The sequence below is a fragment of the Hevea brasiliensis genome, chromosome 3 (genome assembly GCF_030052815.1).
Source record: "Hevea brasiliensis isolate MT/VB/25A 57/8 chromosome 3, ASM3005281v1, whole genome shotgun sequence".
In the NCBI taxonomy this organism is placed as follows: domain Eukaryota; kingdom Viridiplantae; phylum Streptophyta; class Magnoliopsida; order Malpighiales; family Euphorbiaceae; genus Hevea; species Hevea brasiliensis.
In genome coordinates this window covers 99,678,818-99,702,442 of record NC_079495.1, presented here as the reverse complement: position 1 = coordinate 99,702,442, position 23,625 = coordinate 99,678,818, and the positions used below count along the sequence as shown (strand labels likewise).

The window sequence follows — 23,625 nt, the reverse complement described above, 5'->3', positions numbered from 1 at the left end:
TTAAACTTGCGCAAAAAATATTTTAAATTAATTAATATTTTAAAATAATAATTTATAATTATTATAATAAATAGTAAATAAAAATTTTGATTTTAGGAATAAAATATTAATAATTGAATGAAATTATTATTTTTAAATTTGGATAAAATTTTTTTTGACAAAATAATAAATTATTGACTTAAACTAAGATTTTTAATAATTTAAGCAAATATAAAAATTACTAAAACTTTATATTTATTTTTTCAAGAAAGCGTAAAGCTTTAATAATTAAATAAAACTTTAATTATTATTTTTTAGTTGGGGGCAAGGCCACTCATATGGCCCCTATATATATATATATATATATATATATTAATTTAAGAAAAAAAATGGGAGAGCCTTCAGGCCATAACTTCGGTCCGCCCTGGAAAGAACCTAAAGAAAAAATGGAAAAATATGAGAAGATTCTCTCTAAAACTAGAGATTCATTGATATATTCTTGGAGCTCTGATGTAATGCCACGTGTCTCTTCACCTTAAATAGGGTGTGAATGTTACTTCTACCTACAGCGCGGATGAGTCGAAATATATATATATATAAAAAAAATAGAAATTATTTAACGGAGATCAATAGATGTGGATTATGGAATTGGAAATCTGGTTTTCTTTTTATGTGTAAGATGCTAGAATTTTGTTTCTTCAATTGAGAGCATTTATAAAACTCAAGTCATCAACTTGTTGAGATCAATAATATCTATGTTTCTATAAATTAAAAGTTTAGGATGATAACGAATACGATACTTACAAAAATTATTTTATTTAAATTTAAATTCGATTAATATTGTTAAAACTTGAATTCGTCCTAAATTCTATTAAAATTTATTATCAATTATTCGAACTCGTTCCAAACCTGATTATTATTGTCCGAAAAAAATTCAAACTCATTTAATTTTATATATTTTAATTAATATTTTACATTAAAAATAATTTTGATTAATAATTTATATTTTAAAAATTTAATAATTTCATAAAATATTTAAAATTTATTTTATATAAAATAAAATATATAAAAATTTATAAATATTATTATGAAAAATATATATTTTATATTTAATTAAGTATTTATATAAATGAGTTCAGGTAACGAATACCCAATATGTAAAATCCAAATCCGACTGGAACCCGTCACGGATATTATTTTTCAAACCTGAACTCATCTTAAACCCGATTGTATAATACCCAAACTCATCCTATTAAAGTTCGATCGACTCAGATACTCATAAAAATCCTATCCATTGTAATCCCTGTTCAACTTAAACACGTTATCAAAAAAGAAGAGAATTCACTTAAAATACACATGAACTTCTCTGTCAAACTACTGTTACTTCACCCTTAATGGAGTAGCAAGTAGGCCATCACTTCAAGTCCTAACTTCTCTAAAACTCTTCCAAAACCCGATCTCATTTTCTTAACTAAAGATGTCACTAAGGTGGCAAAATGGTTGAAACAAAGAGCACTTGCTCTAGTGGATTACAAGGGAAAATGACCGTATAAGGGGATTGTAGCACTGAAGATACTGAAATGAGATGTAGCGTTGAGAAATTATCAAATAGGTATGAATATGCAAAGGACGCTATTCAAAACAGTGTCTCAAGACAGGACGCCAATCAAAATAGCGTCTCAAGGCTGTACGCTATTTAAACAAAATAAAATAGTTAAAGTAAAAGTTAGACGCTACTTATAGTAGCGTCTAGCTTTTACTTTAAATTTTTTAATTATTTTATTTATTAAAATAATTTTTATTTAATTAAATTTTAATTTATTTTGAAATAAAAAATAATTTTTTATAATAAAAATATTATAATATAAAATATTATAATATAAAATATTAATTATTATAATATTATTTATTAAAATAATATTTATATTTTATTTAAAATAAATAAATTAAAAAAATAGTAAAAATTGGACGCTACTATAAGTAGTGTCCAGCTTCTAATTTAAAATTTTTAAATGCTGAACGCTACTATAAATAGCGTCCAGCTTTTATTAAAAATTTTAATTAATTTATTTTAAAATTTAAATAAAATATAAATATTATTTTAATAAATAATGTTATAATAATTAATATCATATATTAAAATATTTTTATTATAAAAAAATATTTTTTATTTAAAATTAAAATAAATTATTTTAAGAAATAAAATAATTAAAAATTTTAAATTAGAAGCCGGACGTTATTTATAGTTAAAAAATAATTTTTTAATTAATTTATTTTAAATAAAATATAAATATTATTTTAATAAATAATATTATAATAATAAATATTATATATTATAATATTTTTATTATAAAAAATTATTTTTTATTTAAAATTAAATTAAATTTTAATTAAATAAAAATTTATTTTAATAAATAAAATAGTTAAAAAATTTTAAGTAGCATCCAGCTTTTACTTTGACACTCTATTTTGATTGGCGTCCTACATTGGGACTCTATTTTGATTGGCGTCCTACATTGGGACGCTATTTTGAATAACGTCTTTTTGCGTATTCATACTTATTTGGTAATTTCTCAACGCTACACCTCATTTCAATATTTTCTGTACTACAATCCCCTTGTACGGTTATGTTCCCCGATTACAAATTAAAAGAAAATCACGAAGCGCTAGAAATGTCAAGGAATGAGCAGTTTGGTTGCAGATACTATTGGAGAAAGAGAGAGTGTTGAAGACTATTGAAAGGAGTTAATATCAACTATGATGTTCAGGATCACTAAAGGAATACTTCCTCCTTGAAGAGCATTAATTACTAGCTAAGAATCACCTTCCACCACAAAATTTCTAAACCCTTTTGTTTTGGCTAACTGGACCGCCTCTTTGCAAGCAAGATTTTCAAGAATAAGAGGATCAGTAATGGCTTTGTGAATTTTACAAAACCACTCATACGAGAGACTGATGATTCCTTGCTATTACCGCAATTGCACCTTCATTCCTTTGCTTTGTAACCGAAGCATCGAAATTCACTTTAACCACACCTTTATTTGGAGGGATCCAATTCCTGGAATTTGATGGATTGTATGGTTCATTTTGTGAACCAGCATTCATTGCAATTGCAATTGAGCTGCCGTAAAATCATCATAATGTTTTATTGCCTCCCATAATAGCTTGACAGGAAGGAATTTCCTGCCTATCGAAAGTGAAGCTATTCCTACTCTTCCACAAATGCCAAAACAGGAAGATTAGTAAGAGAATTTTGCGCTGTTTCCCTGATTTGAGAGGTAGGAAGTAAGTTTAAACTAGACATCCATCAAGAAGGATCCAATAAGCAATTGAGAGCGCAAACGAAGCAGCAGGTTAATCCAAAAATCCATGGCTGAGACAAGAAACGAAGAGATATCTATCTCAATTTGTCCATATGCATCACATTCAATTGGCACATGAGGCAACCTCTGTTCAGATTTTCCTTCATTGGCAATCCAAAGCGCCATCTTGAGAAATATGAAGCTGCATAATTTATAGTATCACTAAAGAATCTTATACTTTGCCGTTTATGTTTTAGGATTTTCCCCAGGCGATAAGCTTGTGAAGTTTGCGTTCTTTTAGAATGGGAGTGTTAGGAATACTTGTCTCACATGAAAAATCTATAAAATAAAAGAGTAATATATAAATGATTGGGTTACAATATCAAAGTAAATAATCATTTTGATGTGTAAAACAATTTAATCATTTATATAAACTCAAATTAAAATAAATTAATATTTAATTTAACTCGCACTCTCTTCAAATTTAATGTGATATTAAAACCTAAGCTGAGCCTATATTGAGTTATTGTTAACTACTTATCAAGTGACAACCATATAGTTACACTTTAGACAAGCTTTAGAAATACTTATTCTACTTGAAAATTTTATAAAATGAAATACTTGAAAATTTTATAAAATGAAACAGTAACAGATAAGTAGTTGAATTGCAATATCAGGTTAATCATTTATATAAACATAAATTAAAATAAATTAATATATAATTTAATTAATACACTCTCCAAATTTAGCAGGGAGAAAACAAGAATGTGAGCAGCAACGAGGGCTGAAAAAATCGTACCTGCCAGTTGTTACTGAAGGTGACGGCATTTCTTTTGCAACACTTTGGGGCCCGTGCAAGCTGCTGAATCATAATCGAGACAATGCGCCTGCCTTTTGAAGTTTTTTCTTTTTTTTTAATTTTCTTTTATCGTATCGGTTCATGTTGCTCGCATTTACATAAGCTCATATTGCAACAATTATTGCTATTTTTGATGATTGAATACCCTGTGGCTTAGGAAAGCTGAGGGTAGAATCTTTGGAAAACATCTCATTACTAACAGTTCCATGTCCCCAGCACTCTAGGGATGTCTCGGAAACAATTATCAGGCCACAAACAAAATATAATCTTCAACTCTCCCGGAAAATATCAAATAAAAAAGATTTGGCGGAGAAAATTGAAAGTGCTCTCAGCAAGAAAAGACGCTACAGAGTTGAGCAGATATTTCTACTTTTTAGATTTGTACTGTTTTATCTCTTTAATAATACCATCTGCCAGTGACTCGACATCATTGTTCTTCCCAAAGAACTTCACAAATTCCATGCGAGGATCCATCAAGTACCTATACAATAGCAGAAATGTTGTTAGAAAACACAACTTAGAAAGTGGGGTGCTAGAGCTTAAATTGATAATCTAACAAATGAAATTGAGTATATTAATTTTTAGTCTCTATGTTTTGCCATTATAAACACTTTCATCCCTTTATTTTTAAAAAAATAGATTAAAAAATCCCTAAGATTTGATTCCGTCAAACACTTTAGTCCTTCCATCTATTTTCTAATTATATCCATATATTTTCTAATTATATTTCAGCATATTCCGCCAATCAAACAAATATGAGATAAAATTTCAAGTAAATTACCATTTCATCCATGAGTTTGGGCATTACTAATAATTTCGTCCCTCTATTTTGAGGGGGAAAAAAAAGGACCAGAACGTCTTTAAGGTTGCTGATTTCAACGAGAGTATTTTGATCTTTTCCTGAAGCATTAACGGCTAAAAATGGACTAAGATAGAATTAAAGTGCTTGACAAAACAAAAATTTCGGGATTTTTTTTGATCTATTTTTCACAATAGAGAGACGAAAGTGTTAATAATGGCAAAACAGACTAAAAAATAATTTACCTTACCAAATTCACCAAGCAGTAAGCACACAGTGTAACAAAAAGCAGATAAAAAAACAATTAGCATACCTGCAGAAAAACAGAGGGAATATTTAAACATGATTTGACAACACAGTACTCCATTAAACAATTCTTGTACTGGGAAACTAACATACCCTTTCAGAAACAATTTTTGTTTTTCAATTTCCAGTTGTTTCCTATTGAAAGAATAGTTTTGTGTTTCGTGTGTGTGTGTGCGTGGTTTTTTTATTTCCCCCTCTCTCTCTCTCCCCAACACACCACCAACCCCCCCCCAACCGCGTGAATGCAGAAACAATCATGATGGCGTGATTGCAGTGGTGGTGCCAACAATGAGATTGCAGTGGCAATGGCAGTTGAGATGGTGCAGGAACATATATGCACAAATTGTTCAATTACAAATCTAGTAGAAAACAAAAGTTAACAGCATAAACTATTTTTATTTGATTTCCTAATATCAATATAAATTTGGAGAACAGGAAAATATTTACAACTTGAGAATAAAACCCAAGAGTTTCTATTTGTATTTAAGAAAAATAATTAAAGAAAAGCCCAAATTTTCAGCATGAGAATACTCCTATTCAAAACTCAAAATATTACAGTGCAGACATTCGCAAGATTAATATTCTTATCACCACTTCAGGTTTCATGCTTTTTTTTTTTTTTTGAGGGTGTGTGTGTGTGTGTAAATTATGAATAACAATCTCAGATACATACATGACTATGGAGTGATCGACCAGATAATCTGAATCTTCCTCTGCTGTCTTCATATAATAGACCCGATATGCACGAGCAGCTTTCTTTATCTCATCAGGGTTGCCAGTTAACCCAATTAATTTTGGATGGAACTCTGGAACAGATGAGAATAATCATAAATGTGAACTCATCAATCATATGTTAATAGAATGATATAAGATGTAAAATAATAGTGAGTCCAACAAATATGTTAATAAGAACCTTTGACATATTCGCGCACTTGCTCAACAGTATCTCTCTCAGGATCGACAGAGATGAAAACAGGCACAAGTTCAAACCCTGATTTTTCCTCTACAAGCATGAAAACAAGAAAAGAAAATCATCAATTTACCATCACGCAATCATAGTGGTCCAGAAAATTTTACTTAACATATACTTATTCAGAAAAGCAATTAATGACATAGGATAGTTTCAGATAGTCTCTTTCTGATCCAAGTTCCAAATTAGGAGGCTGAAGGGTTGAAAGAACTCTTGAACATAGATTTTTCACAGATATTATTTACAGTTTCCCATAATAATTCTAATAAGATTCATAATTAACCTTCAATCACCCTTCAGATTCTAATGACCATCACAAAAGTCTTGGTTTAGGAAGTATTCATCTTGGAATTAAGGCTAGAGGTGTGTCAAAAACTGAAATCAACTGAAAAACTAAAATCATGTAAATTGTTAACCGAACCAAACCAAATTGAGAGAGGAACTAAATTGGTGGAACCATTGGTACTGAAAATCCCTAAACTCTGTCGTTTTTAGTTAAAAACAATACCGTTTACCCTCCCTCACAATCCCAAATTCCCAACATCCAAACCCAGCACCCATTCATTAACTCATCATTGAACTTGGAACAAATTCAATCAATTTCCAGCATTCACAGCAACAAATTCAATTAATTACAATTTACAAATTGAAAAAAAATATTTCAAAACAATTCTCAAAATTTCAACAGTGAGAGATGATGGCACACTGTGAGGCACAAAGCTGGACAGAGGAGGCCGGGATGATGACACACCATGAAGCACACAGCAGGACCAAGGTTAAACGCATAATGAAATGTCAAATTGTGGAAAACTAAATAAGAATGAACATTGAAGGGCAAGATCACAAGCCATGGGTCTCTGATGGCATCAAGATGACTAGTGATCATTGATGCTCTGTGCGATGGCTACAGGTGGCATAGAATGCTGTGATGCATCAATTCAATGCTCTAGAGTACGAGGTGAGAAGCAACCAGCAACAGTACAAGGCAAGACATGAAAGACATGCAGAGGGCTGAGGGTGGAGTGTGGTCTGAGATTCTGGTCTCTGAGGGTCAAGGGATTTGGAATTGGAAATTTATAATGAGAGGAGAAGTGACTGGAGAGTGGAGATTCGGACTTCGGAGAAGATGCAAACGGCCAGAGGTGACAAATGGGTTTGTGCTGAAGATAATGGAAAATGGACTTGTGTTTAAGATAATAAAGTTGGGTTGTGCTTCTTTGGGCTTATAAGCTTAAAAATGGGCTTAGAACAAAAAAAAAAAAAGAAAATGGACAGCTGAGCGTATGAGCCCAAATAATTTCGGTCGGTTCAGTTGTTTCAGTTATTTTTACCAAATTAATCAAACTGAACGGCTAACCAATTTTTTCTTCAAACAAAAACTGAACAGAATCGATAAAGTAAAAAAACCAAACTGAAAAAGCATATTCCAATGGTTCGGTTCGGTTCGGTTGTTCAGTTATAACTGAAACCAGCTCACCCCTAATTAAGGCATGGCTTAGGAGGCCTATTTCTAGCAATAGGATACCTGTTTCACAGAGACCAAATTACTGTGACCACAAGACAGCATGCTAGAAGTGAGTTGACTAAGTACTACCAGCTACATTAATTCAGCTGAACAGTTTCAGCTATTGTTAAAATATGCTAAGATGCAGGAGCATGCTTCTGCATTCTCCCAAAATCAGAAAGCAAGAGCATTATGTTTCTTATTGAATCAGAATTTGCTCTATCCGACTAACAAATATTCCTATAGACCATTCTGCAATGAGATATCAGAAATAAAGTGCCAGTAAGAAAAAAAAAATCAGCAACTCACTTATTTTATCAACTGCAGCAGCAAGCTTTTGCAGCTCATCCGGGCAAATATCAGGGCAGTGAGTGAAACCAAAATATATTAATGTCCAGTTACCCACAAAATCTTTCTCTGTTACATTCTTCCCATCATGGTTGATGAGATTAAATGGCCCCCCAATGGCTGCTTTTCCCACAGATGGTCCCTCTTTTGCAGCCTCAGAAGCTTTATTTATTTCTGCAAAGATAAGAGCTTATCAAACATGAAAATAAAGGAAGATGCAGTATAATACTTTAAAGGGGCAATTTAATGGAGATTTCAATCTGTGATTCAATCTATTCAAGAGAAAATGGTAGACAACAAATCTGATAAGTATTGGCACAAGCTACAACTCAAGTAATGGTATCAAATTTTCTTCTCCCCCAAAATTGTGACCAGTGTACCACTAAAATCAGCTAATGCAAAATAAGTTCTTTTGGACTCTGAGAAAAGGCAAAATCATAAGTTCAACTAATCTGTACCAGAATCTAAAATCCTAGATGAATTGGCCCTTGGATACGGTTTCAAAGCGGCTTTGCACTTGGAAGGTCTTGGTCACTAAGGAAATGATCATATCTTGAGTGACAGCCCAATAGTCCTTAAGCACAGGGGCACACACCAATTAGGAAGATGATAGTTTGATTTAACAGACAAACTCTTAAAAATGTCCAACTCACTCACCGTTAGAAGTCTACCTTCAATATGCCGCTTCTTCTCCCTATCGTAGTATAAGATTATTCCAACTCCAGTGGCCATCAGCAACAGAAAACTTAACCACGATACAGGCTGCAAACCCCAGCAACTAAATCAGCTCATAAATGAACCCAATAAAAGTTTCCACAATCAATGGATTCAATTAAAAGCAAATTAATAAAACACAGAGAGAAAATCAAAATTTACCCCTCCGCGTACAGGTTTTCCAGCATCACTGTCCTGCTGCGAATCGCCTGACTTCTCACCTCCATCCGATTTAGTGTCTTCAGCTTTTCCTGAAGTTTCCGAGCTAACAGTACCAGTACTTGCACTTGCACTAGATAAAAATCTTTGATAAGTCCACATGGAATGCACTCCTACATCTACAGGTACAACCTAATTAAACGAATTAAAAAACAAAAGGAAAAATATTAATCATACTGAATTAAAAATCGACAAAAAGGATAGAAATAGAAAGCACAGATAAGAAAAACGAACCGAGCAAAAGAGAGAGAGATTTCGATTATCGAATGCCGGCGACGGTGATGGTAATGGCGGCGGCGGCAGCACGGACGGTCTGCATTGACCGAGGAAGCGAAAATAGATAAAGCGACGGGCATTTCTCGATAGAACAGACGCCATATGTGAATCTTGGAAGCTTACACAGCGTTTCAGTGTTCGAATAAACCCTATCAAGGGGGCTTTCTCCTTATGCGTTGAGTATGGGCTTTCAGATCAAGGAACTGCAGTCCCTTCCAGGGTTTATAGAGGTTTAGATCCACCGCACACTGTTTTGAGTATGCAATACCGGAGATTTATTTTAATACTAGCGGAATATCCCATCACAGTAGAGAAAAATTCATATTAAATTTAATTAGATATTAAATTATTATTAATTAAAAAATATTTAATGTTATTATTTAAAATATTAAAATAATAAAATGCCCATAATAAATTTTATCAAATAAATTAGCAATTATTTTTAAATTAGTGGCTTTAACAGTAATAAATTTTTTAATAGTCATAAGTCATTTTTTGTTTATAATAATAATAAATTATTTAAAATAATAAAAATAAAATAAATTAAAATTTATTAAATATAAAAATGGAGAGAAAAAAATATTTAAGTATTGATTTTCTTTTGAAATAAATATAAATTTTGATTTTATTTTGAAATAAAAAATTAGAAAACATAATTATATTTAGTAATTATATATTATAACTATTTAAAAAATATAAAAAAATAATATTGACTCTCTTTCTTTAAAAAAAAATTAAAAATTAATGAATATGCATTACCTTTATTAGTTATATATGTGTAAAAAAATTTAATTATTAATTTCTTACAAAAATTTAAATATCTCTTAATGCTTAATTAATTTAGAGTAAATATTTGAAAAGAAATTAAATTTTTAATTTTAGTAATAATTAAAAAATCATGATAATATCCGTTAAATTTTAAAATTAAACGTCTTAGGTCGACAAATTATCAGTAATTAAATAAAAAAATTTAATTACAAATATGTGTTTAAAAATATTCTACTAAACATTTTTATATTTTTTTTAAGTAGATATGAGTCTTAATTTTACTGCTAATGTTTTTAAATTAAAAATTAAAAACCTCATAAATGACAATTATATTTTTTAATGGATACTTTTCCATCATTTAAATTTGAAAGATCAAATTAATTAAAAATTATATTTAAAAAATTAAAGTATATAATAATTATATATTACAACTAAAATAAAGAAAAAATTATCATCAATAAATTTAATTAAAAATTACTACTTGACATAAATGTAATAAATTTAAAATTCTATCTTTTCTTCGATTTGTTTTATAAAAATCTGAATCACCTTTAAATCAAGAAGTGAAAATAAAATATATATAAAATTAGCATATATGTTTGTTATGTATAATTAATAAATTAATCTAATTAAATCTTAATTTTTCCTATCTCTAATTAAATTAAAATTTTTAGGTATTTGTAATAATAATAATAATAATAATAATAATAATAATAATAGTTACTTATTATAGTATTAATGTAACATCTCGCATTTTTAAATAATTATTTTATATGTAAATTATAATATTTTATTGTATTAAATATTATGAAAATTAAATTAAAATTTTCTAGATTTTTAAAATCGAGTTTATTTTTTTAAGACAATAAATTTTATTGATTTTTAAAAATTAATTTAAAAACCATATGGCAAATGTAAAAATATATTTGGACTCCACAAATTTTTTTTAAATTTTCTATAATTTTTTCAGAATTTTTAGGCTTCATTTTGGATCTCAAGGCAGAGTAAAAATCGAATTTCTGGTATCTTAAATCGAATCAATCAAATCAAATTGGATTGGATCGAACCGATCAAATTGAATTGGCCCATCTTTTTCTTTCTTCCTTCCACTTCGCACACTGTTGCCCCCTCCCTCTCCCATTTTTTCTCTCTCCTCTCCCTTCCCCACCGTTGGCCAGCCGTCCCCCTCCCTCCCTAGCATGCTAGCGCCCCACCTGGACCTCTCCCCGCCGCTGGCTGCCACCCCAGTCATCGGAAAAACACGTTTGAAGATCCTCATCGCACAGCATGATTTTTTAACTTCCAGACCTATTTCTGGTAGATCCGGCCACCAATTGGACCAGGTCCAATTCCAAAAGTGTTCTACTCCTCGAAAGCTTTTCAAAGACACTAAGAACACAAATTTTCATTGAGCAGTTTATCCGAATCAAGCTCGGAAAATTTTAGCCCATTTCAATGTTTGGGCTAAATTTCTCCCAAACTGGGATTCTGAGACCACTAGCACGCTCTACTCAGCGAGAGCTTCGTGGTGATATAAATTTCAATTTTTTTTTACACTAAAATTTAAGTGGGTCTCATGAATTTTGCAGTATTTTTTCAGGCCTTTATTGAGTGTATTTAGTTGAATAAAAGTTATATCATTACTCCTGGTTATGTGGGCTTTGCATAGGTACTTTCGTTTCTCGAAAATTTTACTGGCGTCCGAATCTGCATTTTTTGGTCAGACAGATGAGTTGCCGAACTCTCTTTAGAAGTGGGTCAATATTAGAGTCCATTCTACCATTTTTAGACGCCCCAGAAGCGTTCCAAGTGTCAGAATTAGCGTAAATAAGTCCAAACTCCGAATTGCATTATTTATTTAATGTCGAATTTAGAATAAAATTTATAAAACATTTGTAGATAGTTAGAAAATTGTAATTCCTCTTGCAATAACTTAATAACATCGTTAAGGACTGCGAGGCATAATTTTAGAACTTTTAGAGCTAGTTTGGATGATTTTTGTAAAATGTTAGTTTTAAGGATTATAGCTGAATTATCGAAATGCTTGAGTTTGGTCTGGTTTGGTGGGCCTGTCATGACCCAACATATGGGCAGGACCGGCACTAGGACCTGAGCTAGCCTAAAGCCCTCGAGACCCGTAGTAAGCTTAATTATTCCTTAACCCAATCCTAAGGCCCATATTGAGCCCAATTTGAAGAAATCAACCGGACAGAGTCCGGCCATAACATAGACCATCCAACGGGGAGTTTTTGACTCACTCGACTTGCAAGCACAATATATATAATAATTTAAGGAGCTCAGCTCACCTTCTACATACTCATAATAATATTATTTCAAATGGGAGCTTAGCTCCCTCATTCAACCCAATAATCATCCCTGCATACTCATATATCATACTTATAATTCCAGTTAATACATACATAATAGATCCAAATGAATACATCACTAATAATAATAATACATGCGGAGTTTTAGAATAGAATAAAAGAACAAAATACAATTAAATATCGATAATAGACCTGCGAGGAAGAGAGTTGGTTAAACTCAATAAAGGGTCTCTTGTATCCTGGAAAAATAGATAAACAAGAGTGAGCGTTCGACTTAGAGAGTAAAATACCAATTTTAAGTATAATTTCTATAGCTATCTAAAGCTAATGCGTCCTAAAGAGTGGAATGCAACATCTTTATAGTTTTCATACAAATCACATCATAAACAACAAAAAGGTAATTTGGAGCACTCACACACCTGTCGCAAGGTAATTTGCGGTCACCTCAACGAAGCTCTTCACTGAAGTGGGTAAAGTGAGGAGTCGTCACTTTAATTTTGAGGGAAATTAAAGAAAATCATTTGTGAAAATATATTAAAAAAAATCACTTTGAAAACAGAGATTCTAGGTTCGGGGTCCGTATACAGGCAGGGAAGGTATTAGGCACCCTGCCTCGTCCCTCAATGAGGATAAACAGATTTAATGTTATGCTCTTCATAAGTTAAAAAGATAATTAGAGAGTTGGGATAGTGATGATATTAATCCTTTGTGCGACATAAAGGAATATTTGATATTTCACTTATTTTGGGTTGCCCAAGAACACGAGTTCACGATATGGCCTTTTAGTGAATAGGTATCGAGTAAAGTTATCTTGTGTATTGGAGTTGTGTTATTTTGATTTGGATTTTGTTAAGAGAGCTCGGATAAGAAGTTTCTACCGATCTCTAGGTATGTTTTTTAGAGTTTTAAGTGGGAGATTTCGGATAAAAACTCTCCTCTGAACTCCGAGTACATTATTAAGATTTTAGCAAAAATCGAGTAAAAACTCTCTCCCGATCTCTTAAAATATTTTGTTTAAAATTTTAAGTGAAGGGTCTCGGATAAAAACTCTCCTCCGATCTCTATGTTTTATTTAAATTTTAATGAGAATTGAGTTTAAAGTTTTGAGTGAAGGATCTCGGATAAGAACTCTCCTCCGATCTCCGTGTTTTATTTAAATTTGAATGAGAATCAGGTAAGAACTCTCCCCCGATCTCTTAAAGTATTGGGTTTAAAGTTTTAAGTAAAGGGTCTCGGATAAGAACTTTCCTCCAATCTCCATGTTTAAATTTGGAATGAGAATCAGGTAAAAACTCTCCCCCGATCTCTTAAAGTATTCGATTTAAAGTTTTAAGTAAAGGGTCTTGGATAAGAACTCTCCTCCGATCTCCGTGTTTAAATTTGGAATGAGAATCAGGTAAGAACTCTCCTCCGATCTCTTAAAGTATTCGATTTAAAGTTTTAAGTAAAGACTTTGAACTAAGGATTCTAGCGCCAGAGAGCGCCAGAAACCCACGCAAAGCTTTTCTTAACCCACTAATCCTTATAACTAGAGGGTGGATACAAGACTGAACTTCTTGCCGATTACCTATGTGATCGCCTTATCAGAGCTCTTTGGCTAGCGATATCTGATCTCTTTTGGTTACTGGTCCGGGACCCAATCTTATCTCGATTCTCGCTCCATTATGTCATCTTTTGGGCTCGTTTCGTAGCCTGACCTCATAACTTATTCATCTGACCTACTATTCGACCTTTTGTTACGACTATCCTTTTGTTATTTTTATTTGTTTGAAAACTTCCACGTTAAGATACTTCTACCAATATCTTTTAAATTACCTACAGGTTGTCCACAACCATAACATCTATTTTCGAAAGAAATGAAAACTAATAAGAGATAAATAAAATTTACGAATGAATAGAAGAAGAATACTCAGGAAATAACTATGGGCTTGAATAATCTACATTGGGATTTTAGTGCGACTGAACATAATAGAAATTTCAAGAATAAAAACAGATAAAATAAAGCACAAGTATTCGGCAAAATGATAGTCTGGACACTTACCTATGAGAGGTTGAGGTGACGGATGGAATGACTCCAGAATCCTCAAATATTGCAGAGCTAAAAGCTGACGGCCGAAAGACTAATGCTTACTTCGAAGTAACGGGAACCAGGTCGGAATACAGTTCGAAGCGACGGGAACCGGGTCAGAATGCAGTTAGGCTTAGAGAGTAATATACTGATGTTAGGGCGGCGAAGACGAAAATGGACAAAAAAGGAAAAATGGTCTCACAGAGTAATGAACAGACACTGAAAATGAAGAATTTCAGGGTCCAAAAACTCCTTCAATGAAGATACTTAATAAAACTGGTTTCCAAAGTTTCCCCAAAGCTTAGAATGGCAAAGTAGCAAGACTGAATCAAATTTAAGAGTCTTTCCATAATAATCACCACCACCTTTTTTTTCCCCCTCCCCTCTACAGTATTGCATGCAGGTATTTATAGGGAACGGGTGCTCCTTATGAAGGGTCAGGATCTCATCAGGAGAGACGGAGGGTTTAGATTCAAAAGGACACATTCCGATGTCTGAGAATTAAAGAGAATCAAAATGGAGGGTTGAGATTTCATTCAGAACATCCGTCCTTTCTTCTCTTAATCCAACGGCTCAGGGTCTTACCTTACAAGATGGATCCGAGGGCTGAGAATGAAAAGCGACGATCCTATCGTCTACTTTTTGATCCAAGGGCTCTGAGTTCGTCCTTACAAGTATGATCAACGATGGAAATCGAGGTATACAGAACTGCCATAACTGTTTTGGCGTCTGTTAGCTAGGTAGGCATTTCTGCAACTGAGGCGTGCGGTGAAGATTTGATCTGCCTGTAATGCTTTAACTAACTCGGCTCTGATTATGAAGAGAGTTGATTGAAAGTTATTTTAATCCCTCCATGCTTTCCGATCTCTATTTCTTCCGCTCTCCCTATTATGACCCTCTCCTTTTTCGATCTCTCTAGTATCAGGTCCCATCTCATTCCCCGATCTCTCCCATTCTAGATCTTTCTTGTTATCTGACCTGCCTTGGTAAAGTAATTAATTCTTCAGTTACCGATGCGTACGCTTCAGTTTTTGCATGCAATAAATGCTCAAGCCCTATATATATACACCAACGAGAAATCCCCTTCATACTTCACTTCTCCTTTTCTAGTTTCCCCATTTCTCCAATTCTAGCTTCTACGGTAACAATTCTGATTATGGTGACTGCTTTTGATCTTTTTTCGACTGTTTTCTTTACCCTTCGCCTAAAAATTTATGATCCCGGTGATCGGAGAACCATGGGGATAACATCTAATGACAGTGAGGGAACCAGACTAATTTACCAATTAAGATCGAAAGCGATGATCATGTCGATCTCGAATCGGTCTACCAATATAATTGGTGAACTAATCTCGGGCAAGAGGACTGCTAATTTCAATCTTAATATCGGTGACCGCCTCTTGAAGTTCATTTGGCTCCTCACCATATCGGGCGTCCCGACTGTAGCTTGATTCTGGTCGATGACATCGACAATGACTCCACTCACCATCATGAGAGTCATAGTCACTCTATCTGAGCTGCACATCTATCTAATACTTGTGGCTGGCTTTCTGATCAAACACATCTTTTGATTCAGCCATAAGACTAGGCTTTGACATAGGCCCTTACTAGGTAAGATGTAGTACTAATCTTTAGAGATTGCCTAAATGATATAATCTGATCTTTAAAGATTCTCTTAATGATGTAATCCGATCTCTTGAGATCGCCCAAATGATGTAAACCGACCTTTTGGAAATGAAATGAAATTTTATTTCAAGGTTATTATTTAATTATTGCATTAGTTATTTTTCCGATCTCTAATGTGCATATCCGATCTGATCTCTAACTAAATTGTCATTAGTCGATCTGTGGCTTTGAAAGTTTGCCTAATCCGATAACCCTAGCTAACTTATCTCATTTATTTGATTTTATTATTGTGTTTCTGGAACCTTCCCGCAACGTGTCAGGAAAGCGAGCCGATTCCGCTAACCAATGCGCTACTTGGGACTTTGTGAGCATTAAATGCTCAGACGGTATAAATAGGGGGAGGGTCAATCAGTTGCTCCCTTATATCAATTTCAGAACTTTGCTAGCAATCTCAGCATTCTCTCATTTATTTACGTTTTTCTGGCACCGATCACATTCCGGTAAGGATTTTGATTCTTTTTCTTGATTAATTTTTTTTTGTTTTTCTGAAAATAAGCGGCGCCGAGGGTCAGAGAGCCGCTAGCCTACTTTCCGTCCATGTTTTGTGGACCTCGAAAGAGGGCGATGTGATTAGATCAGGCGATCGAACCAGCACGACCATCATTCCGGTTACTGGACCGACTACTGGATCGAGGCGAGGGGCATCTTTGAGGAGAGAAAACTTGCTAATTGATGAATTGCCTTCAGTCTTAAGAGAAATCGATCTCCAATCTATAAGTCAGGAGTATAATCTGTGGATCAACTCCTTTGAACTGATCAAATGCCACGGCGATCATTGGGCTAATCATTTCTTTGATGAGAGTGATCTCATCATGGTGTATGAAGAGCAGTTAAAGGCCAGGCTTCATTTTCCTTTAGACAAATTTTACAAGGCGTCCTAAAGTTTCACCATGTCTCGGTAGCTCAAGTGCATCCAAACTCTTGGCAGACTTTGGTAGCCTTCCGGGGCCTCTGCCCAGCTAAGAGGCTGGAGCCCACGACAAAAGTCTTTGCCGAGCTACATAGGCTTGCCCGAAGGAAAGATGACAAATTTTGGTTCTTTCAAGCAAAGCCGAACTGTGGGCTTTTCACCGATCTCCCTTCTTCGTTGAAGAACTGGAAGAATCGATTCTTTATTTTGAGGAGCAAGATTCATAACGGCTTTAAGAGTATCCCACAGAGTTGGCAACATCTGGTCGCTCCGATCTCGAAGAAGATCGCCTTAAATAAAGACGAAGACACCATGGTGAAAGAGTTAAAGTCTTAGGTGTCCACCCAGAAATTCTCTTGTTTTGACGCTGTGATGGCCGAATTGAAGTATTGGATGATGCGGCTGATCACTGATGAAGACTACGAGCTTCAGCTCTCTGACCTCAGCCTTGGTACTATCCATATCTTTGGCCTCTGAATATTAGCGAACTCACTGACTTCCTCTCTGAGTAGGTATGGCGGGCGACGACACTTCCAAGGAGAGCCACAAGCGAAAGAGGGAGGTCTCCGGAAAAGTGAGGGCGATAAAGGGGGCCACCGTTACTGATGCTCAGACCCCTTGTCGTGAATTAATAGAGATGCCGAGCTCTCCTCCCCGATCTCAGGAGCAACCGATCCCTGAGGTAGAGGTTGTCGCTCCTGCTCCTCAGCAAATCGAGCTCTCGCCTCCCCCGCTTCCTCCGATCTCTTCCAATGTGGAAGGGGAATCCTCGGGTCCTATGGTTAGGACACTTTCCTGGGCACTCAACTTCTGATCCAGTTGCTGGAAAGGAACTGCTCTACAGGAGGGAATCCCCACCTGGCCAAAGTCATCTGAGCTTCCAAGAAGATTGGAACCGGTTGGCAGAGGAGAGCATGGATGATATCTTAGCTCAGACAATGAGCTTAGGCTTAGAAGCCATTGCAAACCAGCACGTACTCAGAGAGAAAGCTCACGCCTTAAAGAAGGAGATCCTTAAGGCGGTCCAAGACGCCTCAGCTGCACAAGCTCAGCTCTCTTCTGCTAATGACTACATTGCCAGAATGGAAGATTGGATGAAGCATTATGAGGAGAGGATAGTGGAGGTGGAGTGAGAACTTGAGGAGAGGATAAGAGATCAAAAAACAATTAACTAAGTGTGGGATCGGTTTATTTCATGATTAAGCAATCGATGTGTTTGGAAAAGTCATTTGTGATCGAAGGACGTCGGTTGGGAGTCGATTTTAAAATCCCTTGACTTCGATGATCGGCCAAAATATGGTGTCAACAATACCCATATAATATTCAAACAGTACATATATGAGAGCTGATCCCCTATACAGCTCTCTTAATCCAATCTCTGCCAGCGAGTACATCTCAAGCAGGACTTTCTCTTAATAGACCAAATGTGAGGGCCAGTGAGATCATCTCGAGCCATGTCTATCCTGACTTATCCATAAAAGGATCGGGTCCAGCGAGTCAAGCTCCAGCCGTGTCTGTCCATCATGTCCATATCTAATATCACAAGCCACACGCACACTAACACACGCATACTGCTCCAAATTGCTATAAAACAACATCCAAAACATTTCATCAAATAAAGATGCAATATAAAAAGTGTCTAACATTTAACTATATATATATATATATATATATATATATATATATATATATATATATTTATAAGTGATGCATGGGCATGCCTAAGCATATAATAATATTGAAATTATAATTAAAATCAATATTTTACTCACAAACGTAAACCGAGGTCACTATGGTGGCTGGGAGAAGGAGAAAAGCTATCCCAACTCACCTGACAATTATATTACAATTATTTAATATAATTGACTCAATACAAGCTTAAAAAGAATCAAAGACACCCTAAGTTGTATCAAAAATCCGGCAGAGTTCCCCCTATACTTAGGATATACCCATCCTGCAAAAGGGCTCAAAATACACTTCTATATTCACAAGTCATACAATCATATCTCAATCACATCACATGGCCCCTTCTAAGCCCATCCAAACAGGTAACAATCACAATTTTGAAAAGTTACAATTTAGTCCCTACAACTAACCCTTTTTGCAAAAACTACCCAAATGAACTCTAAAAATTCTAAAATTTTTTTTCGTGGTCCTTAGCAATATTACTAAGCTAATACAAAAGGAATTATAATTTTCTAACTACCCACGAATATTTTATGGATTTTTAATCTAAACTTAAAACCAAATAATTAAGGAAACTTAGGGTTCGGGCTTACCTACACTAATTCTGATACTGGAAACGTATCCAAAAATGTTTGAAAATGGTCAGGTAGCCTATGATCTTGACCCAGTTCTGAAGTAGCTTCAACCTGTTTGTCCGACTCGAAAATGCGATAGTCGAATTTATTAAGCTTATTTAATGCGCAGAAAAATATTATAAAGTTTCGTAGGACCCACCCAAAAATAGTGTCGAAAAATTTTGAAATGGATATTGCCGCGAAGCTCTCGTCGAGGGGAGTACTCCGGTACTCTCAGATTTTTCATGGGGTCTACGATTTGCGAAAAATTTAATCCAAAAGTCAAAATGAGCTAAAACTTTCTAAACAAAAATTGGACAAATCGCTCGATAGATTTTTTATGTTCTTGGTGTCTATGGAAAGTTCTTGAGGTGTAAGTAGGTTTTGGGATAAGACCCGGTCTAATTAGTGGCCGGATCGGCCATAATCGGTCTGGGAAGGTCGAAAGTCTCGCGTGTGCTAGGGGGGTCTTTGGGCTAATTTCCGACAACCTGGAGGCCAACTGGTGACGGGGGAGGGGCAGGGGAGGTCGCCGACGAAGCAGGGAAGGGAGGGGAGTTAGTGGCTGGCACGGAGGAAGAGGGAGGAGAGAGAAACGGGAGGGAGAAGATGGCATCGGTGAAGAGAAGGGAGAAGGGAAAAAGAAGAAAAGGGATCGGTTCGATTCGACTGATTTGATTCGGTTAAGTTCGATTAGGACGATTCGATTCAGAATACCAAAAATTAAATTTTTACTCTGCCCTAGGACAAAAAATGAGGCCCAAAAATTTCAAAAAAAATTTAAAAAACTCAAAAAAATTTTTAGAGTCTAAATATATTTTTAGTTTTACTACGTGGTCTTTAAATTAATTTTTAAAAATTATCAAAGTTTAACATTTTATGAAAATCAAACCAGATTCTAAAAATTTAGAAAATTTCAAATTATTCTCAAAATATTTAATACAATAAATACTAATATTTATATATAAAATAATTATTTAAAAATTAGAGGTGTTACAGGGCCCAGGAGGGGCCTTGTGATATTGATAATATGTGGGCTTGAGGTTTGTGGTCTTAGAAGTGTTATTTGAACAACTTTACAGATTGGGTAAGTCCTAGATACATGAGAAACTCTGTAGGATTTCCAGTATAAATTAGGATGTCTTTTGACTCTTCAAATCTTGGTTTTGTGTAAATGCTAATCATTTAATAATATAATTGTTTAGGTGATCAGGGTCTGTCATCTTCCTCCATCCAGCTGCCACAATAGTCCTTGGTTGATCAGTGAGTAGATATTGATTTTATTTATAATTTCAATATTATTATATGTTCAAGACATGCCAATGCATTTACTTATATATATATATATATATATATATATATATATATATATATATAGGCATGATTTGTATTGCATTTTTATTTGTTGAAATTATTGTGGGTATCGCCTTAAGGTAATTTGGAGCTTTGTGCGTGTGTCGGCATGCTTGTGGTGTGATGTTGGATATGGGTAGGATGGGTAGAACGGCTAGAGCTTGACTCGTGGGACCCAATCCTTTTTGTGGATATGTCAGGGTGAGTACTACTTTGAGTTGATCTCACTGACCCTCGCATTTAGATTATTAAGAGAAAGTTTAGCTTGAGTAGATCTCACTAGCAGGTACTGGATTAATAGAGCTGTATAGGATATCAACTCCCATATTTATATACATTAATGTGATACACGGGTATGTGAGTGTTCCAAATTATCTTTTGTGTGAATATTATTTGAATTTGATTGAATATGTTTATGTATGTTGCATTTCACACTTAGGGATGCATTAGCTTTAGATAGTTATAGAAATTATATTTAAAATCAATGTCTTACTTTATGAGTCGAATGCTCACTCCTGTTCATTCTATTTTTTTCAGGCTACAAGAGAGTCTCTTTTTGAAAATAACCTGCCTTTTTTCTCACAAATTTAGTCAAAGAAGTTTTATTGTACTTTCATTTTCCTTATTTCCATTCTAGAACTCTGCATGTACCAATAATGTAATATTTATTTGGATTTGTAATAACTAAATTCTGCGGTTGTAATATTATTTATATGAATGTGTATAGATACAGGGGATGGATTGTTTTGAGGATGAGGGAGCTGAGCTCCCATTTGATTATGTGCTTAATTGAGGATTGTGAGGGTGAGCTGAGCTCCCTGATTTGATATATTTTGTGTTCAAAGGTCGAGTGAGCTAAGAACTCCCGTTGGATAGTCTAATTTATGGCCGGACTCCATCCGTTTGATTTCTTGAAATTGGACTATGGATGGGCTTTATGATTGGGCTAAGAACAGTTAGGCTTACTATAAGCTTTAGGGGTCTTAAACTGACTCAAGTCCTAGTATTGGTCCAGCTCATAATTTGGGTTGTAACAATTAAAGTATAATAATTAAATAATTTATAATTTATATATACATAATTAGGGAATAAATAAGTTATATATACATCATGAAAGTTGACTTTTTATTTTTTTTTGTCTAATAAATATTTTATATGGTTTGTGAAGGAATTTATAAAAACTTTTAACAAAAAGTCTAATATCAAATTGAATATTTCAAAATATGTTAGCGTTAAATAGTAATAATAATTTTAATTATTTAATGTGACATATATATATATATATATATATATATATATATATATATATATATATATATATATATAGTGTAAAAAAAAAGTACACGCGGGGATCAGTTTTACCAACTCATCTCTGGATAACTGCCACAGTATTTGAATAATTATGGGAGTCGACTCTGTATCTGAAAGGATATACAGAGTATTTGAAAAGACTTCTGGTTGGGACAGATCAACAGCATGATCTTGGAGGTGATAAATAATTTGGTGGTGAAGAGTTACTACCATAAAGGATATCGTCAAAGCGATGGCATATAGAGTGACCATGCAACATAAAAACTAAATTTCTTAATAGAACAAATCTTCTTGGACATTTAGACAAAAGGTGATGAGAGTTGGAGCAACAGGCCGAAACATAGAGTGTGTTTCTTCTTCCATTGATTCAGAAAAAAAAAAAATGCTTCTTGATAGTTGAAATTGTGACCGAAAGGGATAAAAAGATGGTTATTTAGGTGTGAAAGTTTCCTTAAATAATTTAGGAGGTGCATAAAAAATAGAAGGTCCACCTCCTGCACTTCCTTTAATCTCTCATTGCATAATGTTCCCTCAAGAAGATTTTGAAGAAAATTTTCCTCCTTTAAACCATCACATTGATCCCACCTACATTGCATTAGTTAAAATATGCATAAAATTTTTACACTACTAAAATTTGTTGGCTCTCCCTATATATAAATATATATTTTTATTTAAAAATCTCAATAAATTAAATAATAATAAAATCAGGTAAAAAATTAAGCAATAATAAATGAAGCATCGCTAAAGCAAATATATATATATATATATATATATATATATATATATATATATATATATTACATTGAACTTTAAGTAAATTTATTTATAACTTAAATTAAATATTTTTATAAAAATTATTATTTTAAGTGGTTATTATATGAGATTAATATGAATATTTTATATTATAATTGTCTTAGGATCCCAATCTTTGTATCTTACTACTTTCTCTGTATATAGGGTCAGCTTCCTTTTAAACTCTTAAAAAATTAATCTTATGCCTTTGAAATCACTACCATGGAGATACAAATTGGATGTAACTCAAAAACTCCTGAACACCGTCGCAATTACTGTAACCCACAAAATTACCCAAGTTTTGCATGGATAATCTCCCCATCTTTGATTTATTACGTTTATCTATACGGTTTTTTGATACGTAAAATTCAGATAAAATTGATTATGATAGCAACTATTTTCCAAATCACACATTGATAGAAATCAATAGATCTAGAAGATTAAAATGGATATTGTGAAACACATACTGAAATTTGAGCTTGTGACTTCAAATACTTTTAGAAAATTCTACGGTAAATTGATGAATTTTTTCAGATTGGATTGTAACAAATTATAAAATATCCTCTTATTTTGTTCCTTCTTTTACATCGAGATTCAAATGAAAAATATGGAGAACAGATGCAGCTTCTTGTGTCATTAATTTCTTACAGACGGCATAATTAATACTGTTCATGAATTTTTCTTGCGGGTTTGAACCTGTAAGATAAGAGAATTATATTCATTTGTACATTTTAAGTAGTATTGTATCAATAATTAATTAGTCCAATCAAAATAAAGAAAAAAAAAATCAAAACAAGTTAAATAAAAACAGTAAATGAAAAGATGGTCACCTTGT

At 33.6% G+C, this 23,625-nt stretch overlaps 1 protein-coding gene across 1 annotated transcript; it reads right to left on the bottom strand.

Moving 5' to 3' along the window:
- Nucleotides 1-4,247: 4,247 nt before the first annotated feature.
- On the bottom strand, nucleotides 4,248-9,537 carry LOC110672581 (protein SCO1 homolog 1, mitochondrial). The gene is made up of 7 exons (XM_021835383.2): nucleotides 9,235-9,537; nucleotides 8,944-9,132; nucleotides 8,739-8,829; nucleotides 8,029-8,241; nucleotides 6,159-6,248; nucleotides 5,919-6,051; nucleotides 4,248-4,621 (listed from the first exon to the last, which is right to left on the bottom strand). The coding sequence occupies exons 1-7, from the start codon at nucleotides 9,376-9,378 to the stop codon at nucleotides 4,507-4,509; spliced, it is 975 nt and encodes a 324-aa protein (XP_021691075.2). The 5' UTR covers nucleotides 9,379-9,537; the 3' UTR covers nucleotides 4,248-4,506.
- Nucleotides 9,538-23,625: the final 14,088 nt, after the last annotated feature.